We start from the raw sequence: 16,833 nt of genomic DNA, 5'->3' as shown, positions 1-16,833 counted from the left end.
TGTGGTGAAATGATTTACATAAAGAGAAGGAATAGATTATAATAAGCATGCAAGGATTCTTTTAGAATCATAATGGTATTAGTGGCATATTACGATTTATAGTTACATCAGAAGGATGTAAAGACACATTCCTCAACGGGGATTTGTATGAAAAAGTTTACATGGCATAACTCAAAAGGTTTTGTCGTAGAAGGAAAAGAACGTAAAGGGATGTTGCCTAAAGAAATCCATTTATGGATTAAAGTAAGCTTCAAGACAGTGGTTCTTGAAGTTTGACAGTACAATAAGAAAGTTTGGGTTTTAAAGAGAATGTAGAGAACAATTGTATTTATGTAAAGTTTAAACATGGGAAATTTATTTTCCTAATCCTGCATGTAGGTAGCACCTTACTCGCTAGTAGTGGTGTTAATCTACTGTTGGAGAAGAAACAGTTCTTGTCCTTAAGTTTCAATGAGAATGGTCTTGGTAAAGCATCATTTGTTCTAGGAATTGGAACTTACCGAGATAAAAGAAAAAGGGGTATTAAAATTATCTCAAGTGTATACTTAGAGAAGATTCTAAAGAAATAAAGTATATATGTGAATAAACCTGCGCCTATTCCTATAGTCAAGGGTAATAGTTTTCGGAACTTTCAGTGTTCCAAGAATAAATGTGAGATCGATCAAATGGACGTCCTATATGCTTCAGCTGTTGGAAGCTTACTGAATGCTTATAAGCAAGAACTTATCCTGACACAGTTTATGTATCCGGGATGTTTTTGGCAGAAGTGCAATTGTGCAAAGATTTATAGGCCTCATGGTGAGTAAGAAAGAATAAGTACTCTCAAATAGTTGCGGATACAAATGTTAAATTTTGATGAGATGTTTAGTGAAACCCACATAGTAGCTAACACTCGCAGTTGGAGTTTTATTGTGGAAAAGCTCCAAAGAAACAGTTGTGGTGTCATCAAAGATGCATACCTACAGTATAGCTTGTTATGAGGCTTAAGGACAGGCGAAATGGTTAAAAGAACTTACACCCGGAATTGATAATGGTATTCAACAGCAATAACCATTTAAGTAGTTCGCTCCTATAACAACGGTCAAGTGTGCTGCCAAACATATTGACGTTAAAGTTATACGTTGTGAAGGAGAAAGTCCGAAATCATACTAAAAGTATTGAACATAAAAGTAACAAGCAAGTGCTTGCGGATCCGCGTACAAAAGGCTTACCACCCAGTGTATTTGGAGAACACACAGTCGACATGGGTTTATGGTATAGCCTATGATTTCCGGACAATAAAGGGCTCAAAAGTTGAAGAATCTGTTTCAGAACAGAGACGTGTATTGTAGCTGTTAAGTCTATCGGCGATTGACCGTGACGATGAAGCATGCTCTATGCACTAATCCATGATGGAACAAATAAAAGTAAAAGGGATTAAAGTCAAAGTTTAAAGTTAAAGTATGAGTTGAGATCAAGGGGGAGAATGTTAGAATTGATCTCATCCGTCTTGACCCAACGGTCGAGACGGACCCCTTGACCGCGTCCTGATCGGGGACGTCCAGCCATCTACTGGCTGGTGGCCCCCCGTCGCACAGTGCCTATAAAGAGGAGGTGGGGCAAACGGATCAGGATACGAGGTTCATCGCCGCCACAGTCCCACTGTCCTAACCCTAATCCGATCCAGAGGGTGGCACTGCCAGCGGCGGGAAGCACCACCGGACCGCCGTAGCTCCACCCCGCCGGAACTCTGCCACCTCTACACCGTCACTGCCACACCGCCACTGACACCGACGCCATGGACTCCTCGAGCTCGTCCACCAAGCCCGACGGTCTGTACCTCTCTCTTTCTCCTCTCTCTCTCTGGATCCATATGTTCTAGTTCTTTCATACCGAATGGAAGTCAAAATACCCACTGATCTACTCTAGTCGATCCAAAAGAGTTAACACCTGCGACACAGCCGGCGTGCCGAAGCCCAGCGTGACGACGTACTGCAGCGAATCCACGGCGGCGCCCAGGGACGTCGGGATGCTCACGCCCACGTCGGACAGCGTGATCCTGCGCCCTGATGCCTTGAGCAAGATATGGTTCCTGCGAGCGCGGTCCCGGCCAAGCATCTCGGCCTGGGACGGCCTGTTCGTGGCCGCCACCGATGCCGGTGCGCCAGCGGCATGGACGCACGGTTGGGATCAGAAGTCACTGACACGAATATAGTCTGAAACTTTGATTCGTATTCATCAGTAGCATTGCATTGCATACCTTGTGGTACAGGTGAGCACGCTGCAGGATTGGATGACGAAGAGGTGCTTGTTGGCACCACAACAAAGCCACGCTCATTGCCACCAAGTGCAATCAAACAGTAGCTGCATAGAAGGAGGACGCACAGAAACATGGACGAGTGCATGCATGCGGCGTCCACCTGGACCTCACGATGACTGAAGGGTGAGTGCGTAGAAGATAAAGAAAGGTAGAGGATTTTTTACAAATGTACTTTGAATTTAAGGTTAAATAAATAGGTATAGACCTACAGTGAATCATTTTAAAAGTTTATGGACCCAAAAAACCACTTTGAAAGTTGATAGACCCAACTGAAATATCCTCACAAGTTAATGGATCTCTAATGCATTTAACTCTTTTTTTTACAACAGAAATTAGATAAGTTGAAGGTGGCAGACTGAGGCGCGTGAACAAGGAAAGAACGACTTGGTTTTATATTATAATCAGCTTCCGATTTCCCATCCTGCCATCGACTCGTATAAATAATGAACAGTAAATAGAAGACAGCTTGGCTCACCTACTGAGACCATTCGCTAATCAGTTCGTTATATATTACAAAGATGGTAAACTAACTTAGCAAGACTAATGAGAAAAACAGCAACACCATTTTTCACATTGAATATTCTTTTTTTATACATAAATCCGTTCACCAGATGCAGATCCCATTTGCATTGCCACCGTATGGACAGGGACTTCATAAATTGGTAGCTGAGGGACTTCATAAGTCTCGAGTTTTCAAAGCATATCGCAACACCTGGCATTAAAGACAAGAGCGAAGTGTATCAGCGCAACATGAGCAAGCAAGCAGAATATTCAATGTGAAAAACGGTAACATGAGCAAGCAAGCAAGTACGCAACCAGTATTGAAACAAATTTACTGCGATACTGGGTCAAGCTGTCGGAGCTTCAATACTGGGTCTTACCATGTTACCGTTGCTAGAGGCAAACGAAGGATGAAGCTCCGGCAGAAGTTTATCTTCCCTCAGTCTTTCCAAGCCATCAAATGGGCATGGTTTTGCTTCATCTGTACCGGAATTATTCGAGCCAACACTTACACAGTGGCGGTCCATCCTTATGTACATCTCAAGTTCTTCGACTTTCCAAGATAATTGAAGAGCAACGAACTGAAATAACACCGATTTCACATCCTTTTGTTATTTCGGTCCAACTGAGTAAACTAGGAATGTTCAGAAACCAAGCAAGATATTCACTGAGACAAGCAATCACCTGTACAACATGTTGAATGGACAAGGTTGGTCGACAACTTAGATAAGGCTTTTCCAAGTTAGGTATGGTTTGTCCGTCGACAGGAAGGAGAACAAGATACAGCTGGAACTGCAAAACGGGAAATATGGACAGTTCAGCAGACCTGGCACACACTCCATTTTCAGGTTTAGGTTAAGCTCATCTCGACAGAACTGCTGAAGCATGGAAGATATATACAGTAGAGATATGCATCTGGTGTGACAAAAGACCAGCGATCCTTTCCTACTTTTTCCCTTGAAGAGCAGGGACAAAAGGAAAAGGCAAGCAACACTGTTGAAACAGGATATGAGCAAGAAATTTGCTGTTTTGTTCCTGTTTAAAGAGTCCCCAAACATGTTTTGGTTCATGTAACTGTGAGAAAATACTATATCCAAAAGAACATACACACAAAATGAAAACTACCTCTTTATCCATTTCATCAGCAGTATGGAGGTGATCCACCAATTTTGCAATGCGTCCACTCCTTCCAATCCTGCCATTTGAACCAACACTGCCGTGTCGATTTTGGCTCCGTGTACCATTCTTCCCCCATGCAAGCATCTCCCCCCGCAATGGAGAGGTGGCTAAAATTTCTTTACCACCAACTAATTGATCATTCTCCTCAAAGCTGTGGTCGATACTGCCAATGGTTCCAGCAGGCGATCCTTGTGGTCCAGATCTCTTCCTGCATCTTTTCTGTCTTAAAACTGTAGAATGATCATCAGCAGAAGATTGCTCTCTGGTGGTCTCTTTGGCATTTTCTTCTTCTCTATCCTCCTCAGCAGAGCCAGTAGGGGCGATATCAGGGGTAATGGTTCTAACTCTCCCCCGTGTTCTCCTGTACTTCCTTGCAAAGGCAGTTGCAGTTGCTTTTGCCATAGAACGTTTCTTACCAATTGCGTCGGACTGTCTTCGGAATGTTTCCTCGATGGCTTCTTGTATCTTTAATGAAAGCAAATAATGGTGTGTTGATATTGATGGTTAAATATAATATAAGAATATAAAAAAAATGAGTTTTGTATAAACAAATACAGTTCTGGTATTGCCAAAGGAGATGAGATCACCTTTTTATTCCGAATCATCTCCTGCTCACTGAAAGCAAATTCCTGCAGTGTCAAGTATATTAGAAGCACTTCATGGAGAAGCTAAATGAGGCTAAAAAACAAACAACTAAATGATGATAGGGCATATTGAGTTATAGACATAAGACATCACCTCTTCCTCATACTTATCAATATCTGGATACAAGGCTGCAATCAGCGCATCATACTTAGGATCGTCCCTCAAAGAACGTCTGCTTGCACAATGAGTGCGACACGCTGGGCATTCGTTATTTCTGCAAAATCAGAGCATTATCTTTATTATCAGATAATAACACTCTATTTATGATCTATAGACAAAATTAAACTGTAAATTCTACTTGTTGAAATTGATTGTGACACAATTTTAGAGAAAATGATGCCTGCCATCAACCATCATACCCTAGTCGCATAGATTTGTCAATGCAGTCTCTACAGAACCGGTGCAAACATTCCATAACTGTCCTTGTCTTCCGGATAATGCCTGCAAAATAGAAGGATTAGACTCCATGGTATATCATCATCTGACAAAAAATGATGCAAATCAAGAAATGAAATTCTCAAACTCTGAACCTGTAAATTATTGTAGTTTGTAACAAACAGATTTACTACTTGGATTTGCTAGGGTTTCATCAAATATGTTCCTTAGCTTAAGATTAATATACAACCAGTTTAGCAAGTTTTGTGAAAAGAACAGGTGATAAACAGCATCATATGACCTATAGGAAATAAACCCATCAGAACCAGAAGAGTTATAGCCAGTGGATGTGTTAGAGGAGTCAAGGGCCTATGGGCCTTAGCCCATTAGGGTTAATTAGTCGCTTGCTTAGGGGCCAAGTCAGACCTCTCTATATAATGGGAGGAGATGTATCAATCTAATCAAGAGATTAGAAGCAAATCCCTTCTCTTTTGCCGGCCGTGGGCGAAGCCCCGCGGCCGGCCTCCCCCAGTGCCCTTGCAGCCCTAGCCGCCGCCTGTGAACAGTACCCGCGGTACTGTAGCGCCGCGGGTACTGTAGCGCGTCAGCCGCCGTCGCTCCCCTCGACTCTCTCCGATCTCTCACAGCTACAACCTCCGATCGACAAGGCACAGAGAGCAGCTACCTATCAAGCAGCCACATAAGTCATTTGTTCCCATCCACCAAATCCAATTCCCTCGCTCGCCGTCCCCGATCCCGACGTGGGCGATGGCCACGTCGGCCCCGATCTATACGTCCACGTCGCCGCAGCCGTCCCTTCCATACTCGGCCAGCACAGCTGCGCCGGCGTTCCACGCCGCCCCGTCGGTCTCCGGCGTCCTCTACGGCGGCATGGACGGCACTCTCATCCCGGAGGCGTCCCTGGCAGCAACCGACGCTGGAGTGTCTGCCTCGGCCGACGCAGCAGCGGCAGCTGCCGGTGCCGACGCCGTCTCCGACCGACTACCGCCGAAGTTCTACAAGCTGGAGTTCGCCACATATGACGGCTCTGAGGACCCGCTGAACTGGCTCAATCAGTGTGAGCAGTTTTTTCGCGGGCAGCGCACCTTGGCGTCCGACCGGACGTGGCTCACGTCCTACCACCTTAAGGGCGCAGCACAGACGTGGTATTACGCCCTGGAACAAGATGAGGGCATGCTGCCGTGGGATCACTTCAGGTCCTTGTGCAACCTCCAGTTCGGGCCGGCCGTGCGGAATACTTGTATCTCTGAGCTGGCGCGGCTGCCCTTCCTGTCGACGGTTCAGGAGTACTCGCAGCGCTTCAACGCGGTACTCTGCCACTCTCGGAACATCTCCGGACCTCAGAAGGCGGAGCTATTCGTGGGTGGTCTCCCCGAGCACATCAAGGTGGATGTCGAGCTCCGCGATCCGCAGAATCTCCAGACGGCTATGTACCTCGCCCGGGCATTTGAACGTCGCGCCGCGGCGGCCGCTCCTCCGGCCCCCTTCCGGGGACCACGGCCGCAGCAGCGGCAGGCGCTGCTGCCACCGCCGCGCGCCCCTAGAGGAGGCCACGGCCAGGCCGGGGCTACCGCGCAGGCCGCGCCCAACACCCAGCAGGCGCCCGCGGCTGGCGCTCGCCCTTTCCGTCGTCTCTCCCCGGCGGAGATGGTTGAACGTCACCGGCAGGGCCTTTGCTTCAACTGTGACGAACCCTACGTCCGTGGCCATGTGTGCCCGCGGCTCTTCTACTTGGAGGCTGATGATTACATTGACGACGACCTCCTGGCAGCCGACGCGGCGGCTGATGAGCCTCATCTGGCGGAGGAGGAACAGGCCGCCGAACCTACAGCAGCCAACGCCTTGGTGGTGTCCCTCCATGCGGTGGCCGGCATCCGCACGGAAAACACTATGCTGCTGCCGGTCTCCATCAAGGGCGTGCGCTTGCTAGCGCTTCTTGACACCGGCTCCACCCACAACTACCTTCAGAGTGCCACCATGCGCCGCCTGGGTCTTTGTGCCTCGGGGGGTGCTCAGCTCCGTGTAACCGTCGCCAACGGAGATCGACTTCCGTGTGTGAGCATCGCGCGCAACGTACCCCTCGTCGTCGGGTCCGAGTCCTTCGCCATCACGTGCGTCGGCCTCGACTTGGGGTGCTTCAACTTCATCCTTGGCGTCGCCTTCCTGAAGACCTTGGGTCCTCTCCTGTGGGACTTCGAGGCGATGACGCTATCGTTCTGGCGCCAGGGCAGGCGCATCGTCTGGTGCGGTGAGGGTGGCGCCACCGACGCGGCGTCACAGGCGCCCACTGCGGCAGCGGCGGCTGTCTCCGAGCAGCCCCTGCTGGACCGCCTCCTACAGCAGCATGCCGCCATCTTCGCCGAGCCTCAGGGCCTTCCGCCTCCCCGCTCATACGACCACCGCATCCATCTCCTTCCGGGGACGACGCCTGTGGCAGTGCGCCCATATCGGTACCCGCACCTCCAGAAGGATGAGCTGGAGCGCCAGTGTCGTGATATGCTGGCTCAGGGGATTATTCGGCCCAGCACGTCGCCGTTTTCAGCCCCGGTGCTGCTGGTCCGCAAGGCGGACAATTCGTGGCGTTTCTGCATCGACTATCGCGCCCTCAACGCCAAGACGTCCAAGGACAAGTTCCCGATCCCGGTCGTGGACGAGCTGCTTGACGAGCTCCATGGGGCTCAATTCTTCACTAAGCTCGATCTGCGCTCGGGCTACCACCAGGTGCGCATGCACCCGGACGACATCGCCAAGACGGCGTTCCGCACCCACCACGGGCACTACGAGTTCCTGGTGATGCCCTTTGGCCTCTCCAATGCTCCGGCGACATTCCAGGCCCTCATGAATGACGTGCTCCGACCGCTCCTGCGAAGGTTTGTGCTCGTCTTCTTTGACGACATTCTGATCTACAGCTCATCGTGGGCAGAGCATCTGCAGCACATCGCCATCGTCCTCAACGCGCTGCGTGCTCACCGCCTGCACCTCAAGCGCTCGAAGTGCTCCTTCGGCGCGACGTCGGTGGCCTACCTTGGCCACGTCATCTCTGCTGCGGGCGTCGCTATGGACGCCGACAAGGTGGCTGCCGTCGTGGCGTGGCCCCCTCCGCGTGGCGCCCGGGCCCTCCGGGGGTTCCTGGGGCTCGCCAGCTACTACCGGAAATTCATTCGGGACTTCGGCCTCATCGCTGCCCCGCTTACGCGTCTCTTGCGGCGAGACGCGTTTGTATGGGACGCTGAGGCGGCGGAGGCGTTCCAGGCGCTCAAGCGCGCCCTCACTACCGGACCGGTCCTCCAAATGCCAGATTTCGACCAGTTGTTCATGGTGGACTGTGACGCTTCGGGCGTGGGGTTTGGTGCCGTCCTGCATCAGGGCGCCGGCCCCCTCGCTTTCTTCAGCCGTCCCTTCGCGGCTCGTCACTTGAAGCTGGCGGCGTATGAGCGCGAATTGATTGGTTTGGTGCAAGCGGTGCGCCACTGGCGGCCGTACCTCTGGGGTCGTCATTTTCTCATCCTCACTGACCATTACAGTTTGAAGTTTTTGTTGGACCAGCGCCTGTCGACGGTACCCCAGCACCAATGGATCAGCAAGCTGTTTGGGTTCGACTTCACCGTCGAATACCGCCCTGGCCGGCTGAACACGGTGGCTGACGCCCTGTCCCGCCGCGACACCGAGTCAGTGGCCGACTCGGGCAGGGAAGGGGGCGCCAGTGCGTGCGCCATCTCGGGCCCCTCCTTCGCCTTCATCGATGACATCCGCCGCACGACGGTGACGGCGGCTGATGCGCAGCTGCTGCAACAGCAGTTGGCGGCCGGCGAGCTGCAGGCGCCCTGGCGCTCGGACGCCGGGCTGCTTCTCCACGGGCGCCGCGTCTTCGTGCCCGACCACGGCGATCTGCGCCACCGGGTGCTCTCGCTGGCCCACTCCGCTGGCCACGAGGGCGTCCAGAAGACTCTCCACCGCCTTCGCTCCGACTTCTTCGTTCCCGGCGATCGCACCCTGGTGCAAGACTGGGTGCGGTCCTATGAGGTGTGCCAGCGCAACAAGACGGAGTCTCTACGGCCTGCCGGGCTGCTGCAGCCCTTGGAGGTGCCATCCCAAGTGTGGGCGGACGTCTCCATGGATTTCATCGAGGGCCTCCCCAAGGTGGGCGGCAAGTCGGTCATCTTGACGGTGGTGGATCGCTTCTCGAAGTATGCGCATTTCATTGCGCTGGGCCACCCATATACGGCCACCTCCGTCGCTCGGGCATTCTTCGACGGCATCGTCCGGTTGCACGGGTTTCCCACATCCATCGTCAGTGATCGGGATCCGGTGTTTACCGGGCATGTCTAGCGTGATCTCTTCCGGATGGCGGGCGTCAAGTTGCGCCTCAGTACGGCGTTCCACCCACAGACCGACGGCCAGTCCGAGGTGGTTAACAAAGTGATTGCTATGTACTTGCGCTGTGTTACAGGTGATCGTCCTCGCGCATGGGTGGACTGGCTCTCATGGGCGGAGTATTGTTATAATACTTCCTTCCACACCGCCCTTCGCGTGTCGCCGTTCGAGGTCGTCTACGGCCGCCCGCCACCGCCCATGGTGCCGTACCAGCCGGGGACGGCGCGCACGGAGGTTGCTGACGCCCTCCTCCGTGGCCGCGATGAGATTATCGCGGAGGTTCGTCAACGTCTACTACAGGCCCAGCAGCTCGCCAAGCGGTACTACGACGCTGGCCACCGCGATATCGAGTTCGCCGTCGACGATTGGGTCTGGCTACGCCTACTTCACCGCACTACGTAGTCGCTGGACCCCCGCGCCAAGCACAAGCTCGGGCCACGTTACGCCGGGCCGTTCCGGGTCCTGGAACGCGTGGGCGCTGTTGCGTACCGCCTGGAGCTTCCTGAGGGTGCCCGGCTCCACAATGTCTTTCATGTGAGCCTCCTAAAGCGCCATCGGGGGGAGCTGCCAGCACTGCCAGGCGCGCTGCCGCCGACCGTCGATGGCCGGCTGTCTCCGGAGCCGGCTCGGGCGTTACGGGCGCAGCAGCGCCGTGGAGTCTGGCATGTGTTGATCCAGTGGCGTGGGATTCCGAACGACGACGCTACTTGGGAGCCCTTGGAGGATTTCCGTGTTCACTTCCCCTACTTTCAGCTCGAGGACGAGCTGTTTGCGCAGGCGGGGAGAGATGTTATGACCGGCATGCATTATGGCCGGCGAAAGGGTATTAGTGGCTAAGTCTAGATAATTTCTATAGAATCAGGGGGTTATTTTCATATTTCAATGGACGAGATAAATACTTGTGATCAGGGACTCATTTGGTAAGCAGAAACAATTATTGTTTCCGGCTTCCTCAGGGAGCCGGGAGAAACCCTAGCCGCCTTCTCTCTCCCGTGAACAGTACCGTGGCACTGTAGCGACGCCACCCTCTCCCTTCGCGAGATCACGGCGCCCCGCCGTGCTCCATCGCGGTTTAAGCCTCGATTCCCGATCTCTCACCCTTACAACCTCCGACCAATCGCCGGTAGGATCCGAAATCCTATCAACCTGAGGAGTCAAGGGCCTATAGGCCTTAGCCCATTAGGGTTAATTAGTCGCTTGCTTAGGGGCCAAGTCAGACCTCTCTATATAATGGGAGGAGATGTATCAATCTAATCAAGCAAGAGATTAGAAGAAAATCCCTTCTCTCTTGCTGGCCGCGGGCGAAGCCCCGCGGCCGGCCTCCCCTAGCGCCCTTGCAGCCCTAGCCGCCGTCCCGTAAACAGTACCCGCGGTACTGTAGCGCCGCGGGTACTGTAGCCCGCCAGCCGCCGTCGCTCCCCTCGACTCTCTCCTCTCAATCCTAGCAGCCACATAACATCTGGTATCAGAGACCATGGCCGGATCCTACGCCGCCGTGCCCTTCTCCACACCGCTCGGCGCACATCCCTGGGCTACGCCAGCCCTATTCTCCGCAGCGCCGCCGGCCGGATCCTACGCCGCCGTGCCCTTCTCCACACCGCTCGGCGCACATCCCTGGGCTGCGCCAGCCCTGTTCTCCGCAGCGCCGCCGGCCGGATCCTACGCCGCCATGCCCATCTCCACGCCGCTCGCCACACATCCTTGGGCTGCGCTGGCCCTGTTCTCCGCAGCACCGCCGGCCCTGTCCTCCGCAGCTCCGCCCGTGTTCACCACCGCCACAGCCACTGTGGCGCCCTTGCCTGCACAGCAGCCTCCACCTTCCACAGGTGCCTTCGGTGAGTGGATGGCGACCTTCGACCACCTGCAGCGCCAGATGGACGTCCTCGCGACCCTCGTCCATAACATTGAAGCACAGCCGGCGTCGGTGCCGAGCAGCAGTCCCACGCTGCTTTCCACCTCTCCTTCACTGATCCCGTCATTCACCACCCCCAGCCCCGTGCCGCCACAGCAGGACAGCGATGGCGTCTTTTACGGGGGCGTGGATGGCATCCAGACATCGGCGGCGCAGCTGCAGGCGGTGGCGCATTGCCTCCTAGCGCGCCGGCAGGGACGACAACACCCCATCTTCAAGCGGCGGCGTCCAGTCGTCCCTACAGCAGCAGCCTTGCAGCTCACGGAGAGGAAGGCGATTGCGCGGGCAAGTGCCTGCAAGGTGTTTGCGGCGGTGCGGCTGCAGGCTGCGGCGCGTGGCCTCCTAGCGCGCCGGCGGCTGCAGAAGATGCGCTCACCTATGCACGAGGCGACCTTGGCGGCGGTCAACCTCAGCATAGGGGAGCGCGACCTAGCATGGTCGGTCGACCTCGCCTGGTCGGACGGCCACCAGCAACCGCGCCAACCTGCTGTTGTCTTCAGGCGCAAGCATGGTGTTTTTTCCGTGGGCGGCGAACTCCAACTCTGCGGCACTGGCGATATGGGAGCAGCTTCCCTCCTTGTCACCGGCGGGGACGCACTGCCTAGCGCCATCGCATTCCGCCACCGTCCGCCACGAGCACGTCTCCGCTGGTTGCTGTTGCCACCAATTCTAGGTGGCCATACCCGTGCACCCCTCTCGTTCCGATGGTCTCCATGGGATCCAGGTGGCTACACACGTGCTGGTCCAGCAAGCGGAGGGTGCCCGCCGTATTTTCAGGAGTCAAAAATAAAGAGTCGTAGTCTTCTTTAAGTCAATAAAATAAGCCGAGATGTAAAAGGCTTATTTTTAGGTGTTAGGGTTGTGTCTAGTGGAGGCATCGTTAGTGTCATCGTTAGATTGCAGCTCGAGGACGAGCTGCATGTCCAGGTGGGGTGTAGTGTTAGAGGAGTCAAGGGCCTATGGGCTTTAGCCCATTAGGATTAATTAGTCACTTGCTTAGGGGCCAAGTCAGACCTCTCTATATAATGGGAGGAGATGTATCAATCTAATCAAGCAAGAGATTAGAAGAAAATCCCTTCTCTCTTGCCGGCCGCGGGCGAAGCCCCGCGGCCGGCCTCCCCCAGCGCCCTTGCAGCCCTAGCCGCCGTCCCGTAAACAGTACCCGCGGTACTGTAGCGCCGCGGGTACTGTAGCCCGCCATCCGCCGTCGCTCCCCTCGACTCTCTCCTCTCAATCCTAGCAGCCACATAACAGGATGTATTAAAATAAGAACGACAAAGCGGACTACATCTAAGCAAACAGTTACATTTGGGGTAAACCATAAAAAATGGCATGTATATATATGATACAAGGCAGCCATATTATCGTGCTACAATTAACTGGAAGATGAGTTTGTACTAGCAAACAGCTAGTGCAGACAATTCAATAGAGAAACACGGCTCCTTAATCTGAATGCTTTAGTCATGCTAGAAAACTGAAGAATAACAATTGAATATCCATATCCCTAAGCAAACTGAGAAAGGATTTTCTCACCTAAGCAGATAGGGCACTGAACCTCCTTCCGTATATCTGCTAATTTCACTAGCATATATCTGAGAGAGACAGAACAGTTCACTATAAGCTTCAGACCATGTAAAACATCAAATATTCCAAAGTCCACGAACCTGAATAATGATCTTGAAGAGCAGTGAGATGCAGGTAAATATAAAGAAATGTAGCATCTATTTTTGTTCTTTTGAAACCAAAAAGATATAGCTATTTTATGACACTACACAAAGATCACGTAAAGCAGGAGGAAGTGAAGGTCGATTTTTAACTAACTAAAAAAATAATATTGAGCATACTTAAGTATTTAACTATCCAGGAGGTATGAGTAAGACATGTTTGAGACTGAAGCCGAGCTGTAGAATATATATTTCACCTTATGAATTTCTAAAGCATGTGCATTGCCGATTTGAAAACATGATGTGCATTACAAGTCGGAAACTCAACGTACAGCTAAAGCCACGGCAGACGACAGAGCAGTTCAGAACTTGAGATAAAACATGAAAGCAGTGGTTGAAGCACGATAAGCGCACAACAAAAAAGGACAGCGCCAAGTTCCCAGCAGGCCGGCAATTTCAATCCCAGCTATGGCCTGCACCCTGACAGAAGCATGCATACATGTATAGGCCACGGCATTCCTGCCTAGCTCGAATGCACATGATGCATCATCGGCCTTGTCGGCTCGGCGATCGGTGCGTTTGCATAGACGCGACCAGATCACACGGACTAAGCAAGTCACCGGTTCCGGTATGCACCGCCTCGAACGAGTCACTGGCAGGTCGGGTACGAGGAACCGGCGGGCGAGGCGCACGACGGCACGAGGCAATAGGCACCGCGACTCCGCAACAAGCAGGCCACAAGCATATCGTAGACAACCAAAGGGGTCCACGGGATCGGAGAGATAGAGCGTGGAAGAGGCCAAGAGGGAGGGAAAGCTCACTCGTCGGTGCCGCCGTGGTCGCACTGCGAGGACTCACTGTCGCCGTCGTCCGCGCCGCCGTCACCCTCCGCGTCCGAATCTGCCAAACCCATCGAAGCACACACAGCACAAGCCGCCTCTTAGCCATATACGCGCGGTGATACAGAACGCGACATGCACATCGTGGGGTGGGAACGAGATAGGACTATAGGAGGGAGGCCGGTCTCGATCTCGATGCCGTCGTCATCAAGCTCACTCACCGTCTTCGAGTCCGCCCTGTGGCTCCGGGTCCGGGTCAGTCAACCTCGGCCTGGCGGCGCCCCTGCTCGGCAACGGCGGGCGCCCTCCTCTTCCTTCAACTACGCCTCCGCCGGCGGCGGCATCAGAGGTGGGACTGGGAGCCGCCATGTCGCCGTGGGGTTTCGAAGGCGGCGATGGGAACCGGCGCTTCTTCGCGGGCATTCTGTCTTTCCGCCCCTAAGTTGTTGGCTCTCGGATTGCGGCGATGGGCTCGAGGCAGTGTTCAGCCGCCCTGGCGAGACGTCCGGTGCTTGGGAGGAAGGGGAGGCGGTGTGGGTCGACGGGACGGGGAGGATGAGCTGCCGAGGTGGCCAGGTGGATGCGGGAGCCTGGAACTGGAAGGGGAGGCGGAGAGGAAGAGGAAAATAAAAATAAAACAGGGGTTCGCGACTCGCGAGAGAGGAGGTGCTCGTTTCGTGGTAGCTTTGCGGGTTTGGGTCTACTCTCTCTGTTAAAAAAAAAGTCATTTTTGCTTAAAAAAAATCAGCAACTTTTAACTTTGACTCAATATATCTAATAAAATATTAATATTTATAATATATAATTAATATAATTAGATAGATAGTTGAATATATTTATATAATAGATTTATTTAAAAATATAAATATTACATGTATTTTTTATAAATCTAGTGAAAATTGATAAAGTTTGATAGCATGATTTTCATAACGGCTCTTTTTTTTTTTTTTTGCGGAGGGCCTATCTGACTGCTTGACGGTGGGGGCCGGCGCCTGCTGCTTCTCTGACTGGCGGCTGGCGCAAGCGACGCACGGCGCATGCAGGCGTCAGGGCCGCGGCCGCTTCGCCTCGCCTGCAGACTTCCTGGGCCTGGGGCTGGCAGCTGTTATTCCGATTCTGGAACTGAGGAAGGCGAGGGCTGTATTTGCATACCGCTCGGCGCTCGATCCACGTGAGAACGGAGAACACGCAGGTGTTTTGATTTCAGATTGAGGCTGAGATTGCTGAACACGCGGCAGGCAAAATCGCTGCTGCGTCCCCGGCTTTGTTCGTCTTGTTCGCCGCCACACAGGCGTCAATGTTCTCAGCTCCCCGCCTCTCCGGCGAGAGGTCCGAGCCCGACCTCTGCAGCTCTGCTCTGCCGGCGGCCGGCGATGCCGGTGCCTGCCTGTCTGACGTTGCTGACAACACTGGTTTGTGACAACTGAACAAGCTACCGACATATACTAGCAAGGTAAGAATCTGACATAATCTACTGCTATCTTGTGTGAACACAGCAAGGGAAGACAACGTCGAAAAGATCTATTGCTGTGATATGTAGCCGCTGCAGGTGCAGACGCCGCACGGCTCACCTGCAGCACTGTAGCGACATGCAGAGGCCTGTGTTATCTAGTTATTGTTACAGCATATGCGTTGTACTAGAACTAGATGGATAGAGTTGTATAAATAGACTATCTCAGTAACTCAGTAAAGAGAGTTCGGATTTGCTATCTCTCATATAGGGCTTTCGGCCAACGCTGGTGTCTTGTACTGTGTTACCTCTTCTTCAACCTCTAGCCATAGTGCGTGGGGACGAACAATGCTTGTTCGTGGTCGGCATAGCTAGTGGGTGCTCGACAACACTAGCGGGTGCTCGGTAAGACTGATGAGTGGTTCACTCACCTGAGCCGGTGATCCTGTGGGCCAACAAGTGGTATTAGAGCCGTACAAGCGCCATTACCAGACTAATCGCTGGCGATGACAGGTGGTTCGGAGATGGGCGACAGCAGTGGCACTGTTGTGGCTGCCCAACCATGACCGGAGATCGTTGTTCGCACGGTGCGAGAGATCAGCGGCACCAGTTGACCGACGCTGACTCAGCATCCCACGCTGTCAATGGAGAACCTGAAGAGGCCAGCGTGAGCTCGAGGGACTAGCATGAGATGTGACGCGGCCTTGGTGGCTACGCGAAGCATTACATTATTGCTAAGGATCGTGAATTTTTGCTACTCCTGCTACTCACTGCCACAGCTACGCCATCCAACGAGAACAGTCACTACAGCGGAAACATGCACACCATCGAATGCCCGACTCCACGCACGCTCAATGCATGCTTCTAGCAGGAACCATATGACCATGTCTCTTTTGCTGCCAGTGTTAGCTGGTGATCAGCTCGCGGACCCACGACCAGAGGTCATGATCAACACGTTCAATTATCGCACACGTTGTTCTACCACTCTCCCCTCATTCCACCGGATCGCCTTGATGGCCACGGGAGACAATCTGGGAGAGGTCGGTCGGAGAGGGTGAGAGTACAGGGGAGCGGAGTGGGGCTTACTCATCTATGCCACCAGCGCCAGCGCTCAGGCCTCAGGGTCAACTCGCTGTCGGTGTCGACTTCGTATCCTCTCGCACCCACCTGCTCGTCGTCGGGATCTGCGAAACCTCTCAGACACATCTAGGACCCAGGGAATCGATGTCCAAGATGACGTGTGTTGGTGGAGAGGTAGAGGCGCTGCCTCGTCGTTCATCTACGAACACAAGGTTGATATGTCCTTATGTGTCAAGTTTGTGATAAGTGATTTGTAGAAAATGATCGGTTTTGGTTGAGTTTGAAGACTAACTATTGCATGAGTGTGTATGCAACATGTCTCTTGGTTGTGTTGTTGTGCAGTTGTGGAGCACAGAGACGATCGATAAACTTGGGATCTCTAGTTTGGGAGATTTGTTTGGGTGCTACTTACATGGTGTTTGCTGTTTGGATCGGTCAGGATCAGATTGACCGTCATGAGGCAAACAACAAGGCTAGAAATGCTTTCTTCTCTG

At 53.0% G+C, this 16,833-nt stretch overlaps 1 protein-coding gene and 1 pseudogene across 1 annotated transcript; one reads left to right on the top strand and one right to left on the bottom strand.

Moving 5' to 3' along the window:
* Nucleotides 1-2,975: 2,975 nt before the first annotated feature.
* Nucleotides 2,976-14,303, bottom strand: LOC136492137 (putative E3 ubiquitin-protein ligase RING1a). Its single transcript, XM_066488255.1, has 10 exons — nucleotides 14,031-14,303; nucleotides 13,792-13,870; nucleotides 12,840-12,898; nucleotides 4,984-5,065; nucleotides 4,718-4,838; nucleotides 4,567-4,608; nucleotides 3,926-4,444; nucleotides 3,485-3,592; nucleotides 3,181-3,381; nucleotides 2,976-3,011 (listed from the first exon to the last, which is right to left on the bottom strand). The coding sequence occupies exons 1-10, from the start codon at nucleotides 14,230-14,232 to the stop codon at nucleotides 2,976-2,978; spliced, it is 1,449 nt and encodes a 482-aa protein (XP_066344352.1). The 5' UTR covers nucleotides 14,233-14,303.
* LOC136494686 (uncharacterized) lies at nucleotides 10,584-12,240 on the top strand (annotated as a pseudogene).
* Nucleotides 14,304-16,833: the final 2,530 nt, after the last annotated feature.

Source organism: Miscanthus floridulus, chromosome 11 (genome assembly GCF_019320115.1).
Source record: "Miscanthus floridulus cultivar M001 chromosome 11, ASM1932011v1, whole genome shotgun sequence".
Classification (NCBI taxonomy): domain Eukaryota; kingdom Viridiplantae; phylum Streptophyta; class Magnoliopsida; order Poales; family Poaceae; genus Miscanthus; species Miscanthus floridulus.
Note: the sequence above shows the minus strand (reverse complement) of the source record. Positions and strands in the feature narration are given on the sequence as shown.